Raw genomic sequence first — 12,407 nt, 5'->3', positions numbered from 1 at the left:
TATAACAGATTTCCGACATACATATTGTCAGATATTAGGTTAATCAGATGCCCAAATCAAATTGTAATAACAAATCATGAAATGATAAGAAGCTATCACAACCAAATCTATTAAAGCAGCTATGAGTTGATAATACATAAATCCAACCCATAAGTCCTACTGACATTATTATACCTATACTAAGTTACATATCAGTATTCCTGCAAAACTGATTTCCTCCCATGTTCTGTAATAAGATATCACAAGATCTCCAGCTGCCATGGAAGGAAGATGTCCCCTAGCGGATGCTGGCACATACAACAAGTGCTGGAATTAGGGGATTTTTTTCGCTAAAAGAATCTCTTTGGATAGACTGATATAAATAACAGATCTTATTCATGCCAACAGAGAAATTTCTCAGGAAACCTTTTTTTTCTGTTAATCCCTGATGAGGGTAGAGCTGTTAACTTGGTTTAGTCTCGTCATTATTGACCCAAAATAGGGCATGCCCCAAGGTCTTTGAGGGCTACACAACCACATATGTAGATTAAAGAAAGGTTAATTTGGACCTGCTTTATTTGTCAAATAAACGGAAGGAAACTTTCTCAAGTATCAATGGCCAGTCTTCACCAAGTTGTTGCGGATTCAGCTCCATTGCTACCCTAAAGTCCTGTAAAGATAGTGAAGTTGGGTTTTTCAACTCGTAAGTACCATCTGAAGATCCATGACAATTATTTATATACATATAGTTTCTTTGCCAAACTCCATTGAGAGTCTTTACTTTAGGTTGCTGACTGTGGAGTGGATACTTCATAAATTGGTGTCCTGTCCTTGCACCTACCAGATCAATGCATGACCTAACCAGCCGCTTCAGGTAAGCATCTAGTCCATTATTCAACAAATTAGCACAGTCCATTGACACTCCTCCCATGTTCTGTGCTTCTGCTATTTTCTCCATCCTTTCCCTTAAAACCTCAGTATGACATAGCTCACCACTGTCAAAATTGTTAGTGCTCCCACAAGTTAGAAATGGTGAGGATCTACGTGGACCACCTACACTGGCAGGACAAAAGGGGATCCCAAGAGGAGCCCGAAGAGGACTTCTTGGAGAATACAACTCATAACTTTGTTCAACCTCTTCCACATCTTCGGCAACAGCCAATTCAAATGGGCTCTTGCTCTGAACGGAAGCCTGATCCTGCAACACAAAGTTTTCCATCCGTTGTCTCTTTGGTGGAGGTTCTGCAAATCCATCTTGATGATGCTGCAATGATCTCTTCAGATCGCAAGGACCCAGAGTGCCATTCTGCTTAATAGCTGCTCCAGAGGGTATCAAATCTTGGTTTCCCATAAAATCAGCCCACCTGTTTGGTACAAGAGTACTCGGGTGATCTTTAATCCTTCGGTCACGGGTGCCTGATCTGATTTTGCGAGGGGATGACAGTAAGATGTCACCATTGGACCGAGTAGTAGACAAGGGAACCGATCCTGCTCCCTGATTAGACCCAATATCTCCTTGAGAAGTTGTCTTACCAACAGGTAAGAAATTCTTGGCGGATGATTTCTCATGAACCAGTTCATTAGGGGCTTTTCCGAGGAAGACATTTCTAAGGATTGAGCACACAAGCTGGTTGTGCAAGGGGATGTTTTCACGCCCAAGGACCAAAAGACAATGCTTGTTAAACTCCGGCTTGCTAACCTTCTGTGCCAATAGCTGATTCAAATAATTGAAGTACCTCTGTGCACGCTCCGGGCCAAGCTTCACAACAATCCGTGACTTCAAATCGCGAAGGTTAATCCGACTGTGCTGTGGCAGCGATGGCGTTGGCATCTCTTATTGCATAACAGCCACACAATTCACCAGACCAACAGAATTAGGGTTCTTCTGACCATCTTCGAATCTACTTCCTCTTTCAAACTAAAATTACCTTTCCCTGTTCCCAAAAAGAAAGTCTTTCAAATATATTCCCAACTGCAGGACAAGAACAATGCAGCCAAAAGATCTCATCTTTGAGACATAATAACCTAAACCAACACTAACGGAGAAGACCCAATTCGGGAAATGTCGGCCCACGCTCGAATATCAACGAACCCAATCTTGGTAGAATTTAAACCCTAAGTCGAGCACTACCCAATTCAAAGAGAGACGACGAAATCCAAAAAGCTCCCGCCTTTTTTGACAAATTGGTCACAGGGAATCGCTCCGCGATTAGTTCCAAGCTATTGGGATCAACAATCAACTGAAACGAAACGGATCACGTCGGAGTTATAAGTGGGTTGCCAGAGATCGGGTTGGAGATGGCTAAAGCGAGAGAGGAGCAGAAACAAGGAAAATACTTGAACTTTGGGAAGGATAAGAGAGGAAGGACGGCTGAAGCTAACCTTTGGGAGTTCAAAGTGGGTGGAGAGCTCGATTCGAGGCGCATCACCGAGATAGAGGGAGAGAGAGAGAGAGAGAGAGAGAGAGCTCGAATTCTCTCTCTCTATCTCGTCTTCTTTGCTCTTCGCTTCTCGTGGGGTTTTGGCTCTACGCGTTCTCTCTATCTTCGCTTACTTCGTTCTCCCAATCCCAATCTCGTTCTCCTGGAATTGGATTGGATTGCTCTTTCTTTCTCTCTCTGCCGATCGCGGCAGAGCAAGAAAAATAAAAATAAAATAAAATACTTTTCGCTCTCTCTCCCTCCCTCTTTTGGCTCCACCCTTCTCTCTCTCTTTGTGGAAATTAATTGTATTTTTTAATTACATTTTTTCTTTTTCTTTTTATATCTATTAGGATTTATATCATATGCATATATTTTAGATTAACAAGGTTTGAGGATAAGAGAAATTAAGACGTTTGATTCACTATCAAATCAGGAGAGACAATATCAGTTAGGTAAGCTAACTTCTGACTTGAGTCTAACATAAAAGTAATAAATGAAGTTTAAGATGGAAATTACCATAGGATAGTGCATTTATTAATCAAGATTATAGTAAACATAATTAGTATAATTATCATGATTAAAAAATAAATAAAAGTAAATTTCAGTAGATATGGAAGGAATTGGAGGGGATGACGCATTATTTGGACTGGATCAAAGCAAATATTATAGAGGGATGTTGACTTACATTAAAATATTCGCCCTTGCGGTTGGTTCTCTTGTGATACAAAAATCTTTTACCTCCTCTCTCTTTTCTCCAAGAAAAACATAACCAAGAAGAATCGCGTGGTTAGGAAAGCAAAAGACTTTTAGTCCCAAGTAACGACTGTTAAGTACACGGGGAAAACCGAAAACAGAAAGGATCTGTTAAAATGTTCCAATAGGCAACGGATATAATTAAGGAATTTATATATGATATTATTATAACAGTACGTAAGTAGCAGAATTCAAGCTACGCTTGGTTTGACCTGCGTACTTCTCTAATTTGTTTCGCCATTGTCCTATGGAGTTAGTATTGTAAGCAATAAAGTTCCAACTTTTATGGAGTACGTACTCAATAAATTGCGGGTCATTTTAACTTAAAAACCGTTTTAAGTTTTTAACTTCTCTCACAAAAATATTAAAATAGTCAGACCTGCAGGCTTCTTCTTTTTTGTTGACAAAATCTAAATATAACTGAAATGCAAAAATTAAGTGTATGTAGCAGTATTAGTGGTAGCCTAAATTATAACTCGCAAGGATTACAAAGATATCACTGGTATCAAGCAATTATGCAGACAGCAGAGTGAAACAAGGCAAGATCCAGGTATCTCTGTATCAATCCCAACATCAACAAGAGATTGATAGAGGCACTGATAAATTGGAAACACAACACTTTGAAAGGGGTTAACCGAGAAGTCACAAAAACCCACAGATGGATTACAAAGGCCAGTAGAGACCTTTACTTCTCTTCCTCAGGGACTTCAGTCTTATGACAAAATATTGCTACAAAAAAGAAACAAGATAAAAGCAGGAGGTGACCCCAAGTTCCAGATGACAATTCATATGTATGAACCACATAGGAACATAGCATGCTATTATTCTACTGACAATCTGCTTCTACATACAAACAGGGTAGGGGTGATGAAAATTGAGAATGACAAGTTGAGAGACCATCGATGACTGGTCTAACACCAATTCTATACTGCGCACTGGTTGGGCCTGCAAAAAGACAAGTCACCAGCGAGTTTTGCAGATCAGAAAGACAAATTGGACATAAAAATCAGAATAAGAGTATGCGACTCGATAAGCACCTTACTATATAGTATCTCTTAAATTCTATTCTAGAAGGGCACTCTACAGTATCATCACCCACACACTTGAAGGATGAGAAGAAGGATCTTACAAGATTTCAAACAATCCCTAATTCAGTGACAAACATCGAATACATAAAAAGCCAATTTTCCCTCGATGCAACAATCTCATTATACAAACAACAGATTTGTTAATTGTTTGACAAACTGATGGCTTTCAACTTTGAATACTTCAAACGATAAGCTAAAGTATCTCATCATGAGCACTTAGTTCGAAGCTTTTCAGCCAGAGAATATCATATAACAAAGGTGAGCAGAATCAAAATAAGTTATGTCAACAAAGAAATGTCCAGTTTACCTGTACAGGATGCACCAATTAACACTCAACCCTCAAGAACCTTTTGAGGATCTAACTGCCCACTACAGTAACTGGAAGGCACAGCAGATAGCTCCTGCTTTCCTCTCCATTCTTCACCAGGCTTCAGAGTAATGGGCTTCTCGATAGCTGCAGCTTCCACACAGAGCATATGCTTATACTCTTCATCCCCAAAATCTGACATGGCCTTGGCCTTCTTGTCCCATGGATTCCATACAACTACAGGGGACAAATAAGGAGAGCAGAAGATCACAATCATATGCCGGCACAGAAGATGAACATGTTTATTTAAGCATGACTAAAATCGATGTCTCCCGCATAACAGTCACAACCTTCCCTGTTGCAAATGGCAAGTTTATTTAACCCTAGTTTTGCTATTATACTAGGTCATCAAGCTCACCAGCGTCAGGGAGTCCATCTTTCCGCAAGACAAATGTTCTTTTCTTTTCATGGTCAATAACTGCAATCTTGGTCGGTGTGCTCAGATATACTTTATCAACCTTTACAGTCAACAAGTTTGTATTAATTGGTAATCAACGAATAATTTTAAATTTTTAATCATATCCCACCGAATTAATTTCCTTACTTCAGATTCAAATACAATTGCATCTCCTTGCTCAGTAAAGCGCTCCTTCCCCTTCATATTGTCAAGGTAGTCCAATGTCTCCAGTCCTTCAACTCGCACTTCACTGCAATATAACTAGCCACTGAGGTCCAAAAGAGCAGAAAGCTTATTTCGTGATTATTGAAATATCAGGTTTGCATAAAATAAGTATTCTAGTGATTCATAAACATCACTTGGTTTTGAATATGCACCTTCATTGCTATGTTATTGAATAAGAAATGGTGTGTCCAAAGTTTGAAACAAAAGTTACAGAGGGACCAGAACATGTTACATTCTCTCTGCTATCACATACTCTAGTAATCACCAGCTTAGAAGTACCAATTTAGAAGAAAATCTTCCAACTCCAAAAGTACTATGTATCAGTCTCAAAGCAAACATACATTAATCTACTTCAATGACGTGAACCTTGTCTACCACGTAGTTCTCCATACTTCTCTTACAGTTTCTTGAAGAGAAAATTTATCAAGCCACAAATAACAAATTGCTAGCAGGCTCATCACTGACCTGATATCTGAGACAGAAAAGTATGTATGATATGCGAAAGTAAATGAGAATGGTCTTCCATCAGTGTTGGTGTTTCTTATGCGGGACGTGAGCATCAAATCTCCTCCAGGTCCAAGAGCAACTCTTAAGCGAAATTCGAAACTGCAACCAAATCGAATTAATAACAAATTCAGCCCAGAGGAAGGACTTAAGATATGAAATGACAAAGTGCAGCAAATATTCTCTTAAACGAATATATCTGAAAGCTTGCTAGAAGCACAAAGAAAAACAGGCCTTAGAATTCATTCACAAGAAAACAGACCTATGAGGCCAAATCTTGAAATCTTCTTCCGTTGGCTTCAGGATCAAGTCAACAAAAGTCTTACTAGAAGCGCTTGATGGAAAAGGTGGCGGATTATTGTCAACACTCCAAAACCGGTTCCTCGCAAACCCATGTTGTTCAAGATTTCCAAGGGTTCCAAACTGCATTTATTGAGGGACTTTTGCTTTCAAGATAGACAAGATTCGTTAAGATAATTGGACATAAATTCATATATTTTAAGATGCATACTTGAGGAAAGCATATTGGTATACCCCCACGGATTGCCCTTGAGGGTTTAAAAGTAGCCTACAAAGGGAGAAAAGTATAGAAAATTAGACATCGTTTTGATGTGAATGAGACAAAAGCTTAGCACAAATAATGCAAGAAACATCCAACAAGAAAATGCCTAAACATTTTTGAACAAATACACAATCCGTAAGGAACAAAATCGCTTAGGTCAACATAATCTACATGTGAAAAAAAAAGTACAATTGGTGACAAAAGTATCTTGAGTTATATCTATAAATGAGATCTGCAGAATACATGTACAAACATAAGATCACATGGGGAAAAAAAAAATATGTACCTTACTACTGACAAAAAGCAGCTCCTCCCCATGATCATTTTTCCAGGAGGTTACTTGACCTCCATACAAATACACCTGGCAGAAGGAAAAAAAGACATAACTGGCAATTGCTTTCCCATTTTAAGTTTACAAGAAAGATGACTGCTTTATTTTATAGCAGAAAACAAAGTCAATTCTCACCAACCAGTCCTTTGGACAACAACAGTAAAAAAGAAAATCATAAGTGACACTAATGCAAAATGAGAGGCTGAAGAACCCAAGCGCTAATGCAAAATTATGAGAAAGAGAGACACATAATACTCTATCTACATCCATTTAACTATCATGTAACAGTTATCCATGAAAATTTACAGTTGACATGCACAGGATTAAGCAAACAACCATCAATTTCAGATACATGAGTTGTGTTCTTTCGATATGAGAGACTTGAGAAACATACAAAAAAGAGAAAAAATAAAGAAGGCAGCACTCGGCAGCAGACAACTCATTAAACCAGATATTATAGTGTATGTTCATTCAATCCCGTGTTTATAAGACATAACAGGTAGAAATTATCACTACATTACGAGATATTCAGCTAAGAAACAAGTGTAATGAGGTTTCTCGCCAGACCATTATTATACTTGTACATTGTTCCTCTGAATGAAATGATTTCATAGGCTTCTTTTCTTTCTCCTTATATTCCTACATATTAAAGCTTAACTCGCATGTCAGAAGGGTAACTACCAAAACCCTATATTTGAATTGAGCTTGCAGATATGGTAAACATTACAAGCTTAAGATCAACTCTATCTTACTAACCTAATATAATGCAAAGATTTTAACTCCATATACTGCATTTTCCTCTAAGAAATGCATGCCACAAGAAGATAAACAACCAACAAGTGTCTCCTCTTCTAACAATTTCACCGGGGGATCCAAGTAACAGACATTCAAAAGATCACATCCAGACATCATAACACTGAAATAATTACCCTACCAAACAATTACCTGCATAAAAGAGAACAAGATCAAAGAATTATCCAAATTTAGAAACCCTAGAGAGGATTATCCAGTCAAAGAACCATAGCCACTCAAGAATCAAGAAGCTCTTGATCACAGAAATGACAGGAGTTTCTATACCAATTCGACGCATTTAATCAGATAATCAGATCAAGAAACTCACGAGACACCAAATCTAGGAATCTGCGAAAGAATCCGGCTCTACGGAACCGAGACGTGATAAAACTGAAGCAAGATATAGATTAAAAGCGGAACGGAGGTCATTACATTGAGAAACAGATCCAGGGGAGAAGGAAGCGGACCTCGACGGAGCTGCCCCTGACCTCCTTCAACACGAACTTGTCGAGGCCGTTGACGCCCTTGCGGAGCTCCACGGACGGCTTCCTCTCCGCCATCGCCGCAATCCCATATAACCCCAGAGAAACCCTAACCCTAACCTTCCTCCCCTCTCGCTCGCTAACAGAGCTTGGAACCAAAGTGGGGAAGACGACGAAAGGAGGAAATGAGGGAAAACAAAGGAAAAGGAAACAAACTGTGACGCCGAGGTTCTCTCGCGTATTTATAGAGCTCCAAGACACGGGCCGTTACGATGCGGTCTCTGGGGTCGGAATTCGGAAGCGGACTCGTCGCCTGCCTGTGCGTATTAAGCAAAATAATAATAATAATAATAATAATAATAATAATAATAATAATAATAATAATAATTTATGGGGTAGTTAGAAAAGTTAAGTACCCAAAACATTCTTAGACCAGGTATTAAAATAACAAATTAAATTTTTTTATAAAAAACACCCTATATTTTCTTTTTATTATAAATACTCATATTTGATTCCTAAATTATATTCCCTTTTTAACTAAAGGATATTAAGATTATTTTCAGTTATTTAACTCGTAAGTACAAAAGGAGGGACTTGAATCACAATAAAGACATAATGTAGGGTATTTTATTATAAGTTTTCTAAATAAATAATATATATATATATATACTGAAAAAATAAAACCCATAGATTGGTAAAGAGACTGAGACGAGCCTTAGCTTTGGATGCTCAATTTAAAAAGGCCCACCAAATAATACCCATACAAAAAGCGAGCGAGCTTTGGACGGCATCCAAGATGAGAAGCCCTACAAACGTACGGCGGAGATCTTACGCCGTGGGCCTGTGAATAACGACCGTTGATTAAATGGGCCTTATCCATGATTGGTGCGTGGAACTTAAAAGGGAGGCGGGCCCTGCGCCGAAAGGCGTAGATGTTCAACTGTACGAGGGGGTGATTGATAGGATAAGCTGTTCCATTGTGACGACAATTAGGTTTGGCTGCACAACAAAGTAGAATATATATATATATGTATATATGATAATTTTCTAAAAGTTTTTTTCATTCAAACACTATTAAGATAATAATCTTTTAAAATATTATCACGTTTTTCTACTTCTGAGTAATCAAACACCGTAAAGTCATGCTCATAAAATATAGATCAAAATTGGTCAGTACTAATAGACGTGTTAGGCATGGTTCAAGCCAAATTAAAGTGTAATTAACCTTCTGGAAACAAAACAGAACAAAAATAAAAAGTTGAGCAGCACTAATCACGAGGTACTTCTACAATGGACGGCCCAAACTAGCCCGGCCCAAGAATGAGGCCCAACTTATGACGGTGGGTTCGAATTAAGTGAATTATCCAAAAACAACCCCAGTTGTTTCCTTAATTACGGAGACGCTCCTTCTGGTCAAACTCGGTTCACAGCTTTGACTACAAGATTTGTTATCTTAACCGCCTCTGACCGTCCTGTCGCCTCCCCCAACCGCATTCTAACTTTTACTATACAATCGAGGTCACACCGCATCCCAACCAATCTGGAGCGAGTCGCAGGATGAGATCGCGGCGGTCCACGTGGCAAGCTGGGCCATCAGGCAGGAGATCGAACGGCTCGGATGCCGTCGCAAGGACAGTGAAGCAGTAGGATAGGCTGCAAGGCTAACGTGACCCCTAAAAAAGAGGTGGCAGAGCTGAGAGGCATGTACGGGTGTCAGTGTGGGTCGTACCAACAGTTGAGACAACCCTCCCTGTGTTCCGTACACCACCATACTATGTGGTAGCAGTAACAATATCTCCACATGCTTCCAAATGGATTTATAGTGGAGTAATTTTTCATTATTGTCAAAATAATTACTTAACATATTTCTTAGAAATAATGTGAATGATGGAGTTGATACTTAATAAAATTTTCTGATATTTAATCTGATTGTCTAGCTTATATCAAGAAAAGTGCTGAGATATTTATATATATATATAATTTAAAATGTATATAGCTGTATGTGAACATCTAAGTTGAGATAGCTCATAGGTGACATTCTGGTTATCAAAATACATACTTTTCAATTTGGTAACAATTCTTTCCTTCCTGCATACATATCTGTATGTGTATCTATAATGCATAAAATTGTTTTAAAAAGAATATATTCCAAAGAAGAAAGATGCTAGCTAGAGCCACAAAATTCCAAAATATGATCCTGTATAATGCACTGGTTGTTCTGAAAAAGAAGAAAACATTAGTCCCACTAAATGGGCAAGCAGGAAAGAAAGAGAAAGAGACCACAAAAGAAAAAGGACTGATACATACAAGCCATCCCTCATCCAACTAACAGAACAAAGAGTTTCACCTCAAACAATACTGGAAGAGAGCTAGTAGTACTGACCCAGATGGAGGAGATTGAGATTGCTGCTGTTGTTGTGGTTGTGTTCTGATCCACCTCCAGTAGAGTACATGGATCCTTCATTGGAGCTGGAGCACAAGAGACCACTGGATAATGAAGAGGAGAAGAAGAATGGTACTCCTTGGCATTCAGAGCTCATACTTGCATTCAGACATAAAGCTGGCAGACTCCTCAAATGGGTTGTCTTCTTCTGGTAATCACTGGCTGTAGAAGTTGCTGCTGCTGCTCATGTACAATAAAATAACAAAGAGAGTAGTATATATAAGAAGAGTACAAAAAAGAATAGGATAGTAGCAAAGAAAGTAATACAACTTTTAGCTCATTACTAGTGCTTTTGGTGGTGTATATTTTTGGAGCTTGTTTGCTCTTCTCCTTGCAGTTGTCTGAGGATTGAGGCTTCCTTCTTCTCCGGTTGTGATCAGCCAAACGTTTTCTGCAACTCCTCTTGGACTCATCAAACTCTGATAGCAAATGGAACCTACATAAGAAGAAAAGGAAAAGAATGGACAAGATAATGAAGGATCATGGAAAATATATCTCGATTGCGCCCATAGTAATACTATTAGCGAAGGATCTTTTTTATATTTTATTTTTGGCAAGTAATGTACATTAATATAGTAAGCTCTATGTGGAGGAATGAGGATGAGTGAATTAAAATCTACTGGCGTAGAATCAGGGCAAAGTGGTGGTACCTGCTGCATTGCTGGCAGAACCTCTGCTGCAATCCCCCGGCAGCGGCGACGACGACGACGGCGGCCTTGGAGTGGAACTCGCACACCTTGTGCCGGCGGTGGTAGTGCTTCGCGCCGGAGAGGTCGGCCTTGCACCCCTCCGCCTGGCACCGTGGCGGGCGGTGGTGGTTCATCGGGCAAGCCACGCGGGACTTGGCGAGCAGCCGGTCGATGGCGATGGCGTCGCCCGCCGAGAAGTAAGTCCGACGGCCTAGGTTGAGGCCGAGGTCCTCGTTCTTGATTGGGCCGGAGGGGTAGTCTTGTTGGAGTAGTTGGGGGGAGTACAAGGGGTAGTAGTTGGTGGCGGTGATGGGGAGAAGAGGAGAAGGGCAATCTTGGAAGTTGACATTGGGGAAGATTAATGGCATGGTGGTATTGGGGTTATGGGAGGAGGAGGTGGTGGTCTCCCAATCCCAAAGATGATTCCTTTGGATGTCACCTTCTTCTACTAAGCCAGAAAGGGACATCATGGAATTAGAGGGGACATAGGAGGACTCATCGCACTCGTTTGATCTATTCATCATCATCTTCCCATCAAAGGAGGAGGACGAAGAAGGAGAGAGGAGTTTGCGTGCTAGTTATCACTGCTGCTGCTGGCTGGGGGAAAGGAAGTCCAAAAAGCTTCCTCCTTTGGAGGGAGTGGTGGGAAAGTGAAAGCTAGGCATAGACTTGGAGCTTTCTCTCTCCCTATGGGTAAATAGTGTCTTTGGTGCTTTTGTTGTAGAGAGAGAGAGAGAGAGAGATTGTTAATTAATAAATGATGGAGAGAGTTTGGATTAATGGTTGGATAATCTCTCGTTTGTGCAATCTTTTGGCTTTTTGCATGCAATCCAATGTCAGTTGGGTTGATGGTGATGGGTGTACGATGTAGCCTATTTATAAGCTCGGATGGGCCTACCCAATGGTGAGTTTACCCTCAACTCTTCTTCCCCTTGTATATTAATATTAAATGATAGGAAGGAAGTGATCCCGACGCCTAATTCCCCTCAAGTACGTCTTCATTGAATGGAGATGTGGACTTAAAATAGAGATGGAGTTTCTAAATGGAATGCCTCTACCAGCTAATTCTCGACTTTGTACTTCTCACTGCCCGCACAATAGCGTGACCACATGCTTGTATTATTACTTTACTATGCGGACTAGTAGTTGTAGTTGTAGTAGTAGTAAGATAAGTATTTTATATTTTAAAAAAAGTAGTTTGTATAAAAGGTTGTTTATGACTAACTTGTGTGATACCTTAATTCTGGAATTATGAGTGCTGTTATGGCCATCGATCTCTCTAAATGTGAAGCTGATGCAGTAGTAGTAGTAGTAGTAAAAAGAGTCATCTGGAAGTGGACAGCTTTAGATAGAGTATCTACTTCATTTGCAT

General features: G+C 39.7%; 2 protein-coding genes across 8 annotated transcripts; both read right to left on the bottom strand.

The window, feature by feature from the left end:
- Positions 1-82: 82 nt before the first annotated feature.
- Positions 83-2,666, bottom strand: LOC140794626 (uncharacterized). Its single transcript, XM_073146728.1, has 2 exons — positions 2,362-2,666; positions 83-2,219 (listed from the first exon to the last, which is right to left on the bottom strand). The coding sequence occupies exon 2, from the start codon at positions 1,808-1,810 to the stop codon at positions 554-556; it is 1,257 nt and encodes a 418-aa protein (XP_073002829.1). The 5' UTR covers positions 1,811-2,219; positions 2,362-2,666; the 3' UTR covers positions 83-553.
- Positions 2,667-3,755: 1,089 nt separating this feature from the next.
- Positions 3,756-12,012, bottom strand: LOC140795549 (putative glucose-6-phosphate 1-epimerase). Of its 7 annotated transcripts, none has more exons than XM_073148193.1 (9): positions 10,287-10,503; positions 6,585-6,659; positions 6,248-6,304; positions 5,999-6,159; positions 5,698-5,838; positions 5,155-5,257; positions 4,969-5,068; positions 4,551-4,787; positions 3,756-4,100 (listed from the first exon to the last, which is right to left on the bottom strand). In XM_073148193.1, the coding sequence occupies exons 1-8, from the start codon at positions 10,365-10,367 to the stop codon at positions 4,576-4,578; spliced, it is 930 nt and encodes a 309-aa protein (XP_073004294.1). In that variant the 5' UTR covers positions 10,368-10,503; the 3' UTR covers positions 3,756-4,100; positions 4,551-4,575. The 7 variants fall into 7 exon arrangements, with proteins under 7 accessions (XP_073004294.1, XP_073004292.1, XP_073004291.1 ...); XM_073148191.1 differs by lacking the exon at positions 10,287-10,503 and adding an exon at positions 7,889-8,124; XM_073148190.1 differs by lacking the exons at positions 3,756-4,100; positions 4,551-4,787; positions 4,969-5,068; ... (3 more) ...; positions 6,248-6,304; positions 6,585-6,659 and adding exons at positions 8,074-8,220; positions 10,631-10,782; positions 10,997-11,706 and having other exon boundaries at positions 10,287-10,526.
- Between the last annotated feature and the right edge of the window lie 395 nt (positions 12,013-12,407).

This window comes from Typha latifolia, chromosome 9 (genome assembly GCF_019914945.1).
Source record: "Typha latifolia isolate L0001 chromosome 9, TyphaL0001v2, whole genome shotgun sequence".
NCBI classification, from domain to species: domain Eukaryota; kingdom Viridiplantae; phylum Streptophyta; class Magnoliopsida; order Poales; family Typhaceae; genus Typha; species Typha latifolia.
Note: the sequence above shows the minus strand (reverse complement) of the source record. Positions and strands in the feature narration are given on the sequence as shown.

Excerpts from the sequence above, each read along its gene's own strand:
- LOC140794626 (XM_073146728.1), bottom strand. The coding sequence starts at position 1,810 with ATGCCAACGCCATCGCTGCCACAGCACAGTCGGATTAACCTTCGCGAT.
- LOC140795549 (XM_073148187.1), bottom strand. The coding sequence starts at position 11,562 with ATGATGATGAATAGATCAAACGAGTGCGATGAGTCCTCCTATGTCCCC. Across the intron at positions 10,527-10,630 it reads ATACACCACCAAAAGCACTA|CAGCAGCAACTTCTACAGCC; the intron begins GTAATGAGCTAA and ends GTACATGAGCAG. Across the intron at positions 8,903-10,286 it reads TCTCAATCTCCTCCATCTGG|CCAAACCTAATTGTCGTCAC; the intron begins GTCAGTACTACT and ends TTTGTTGTGCAG.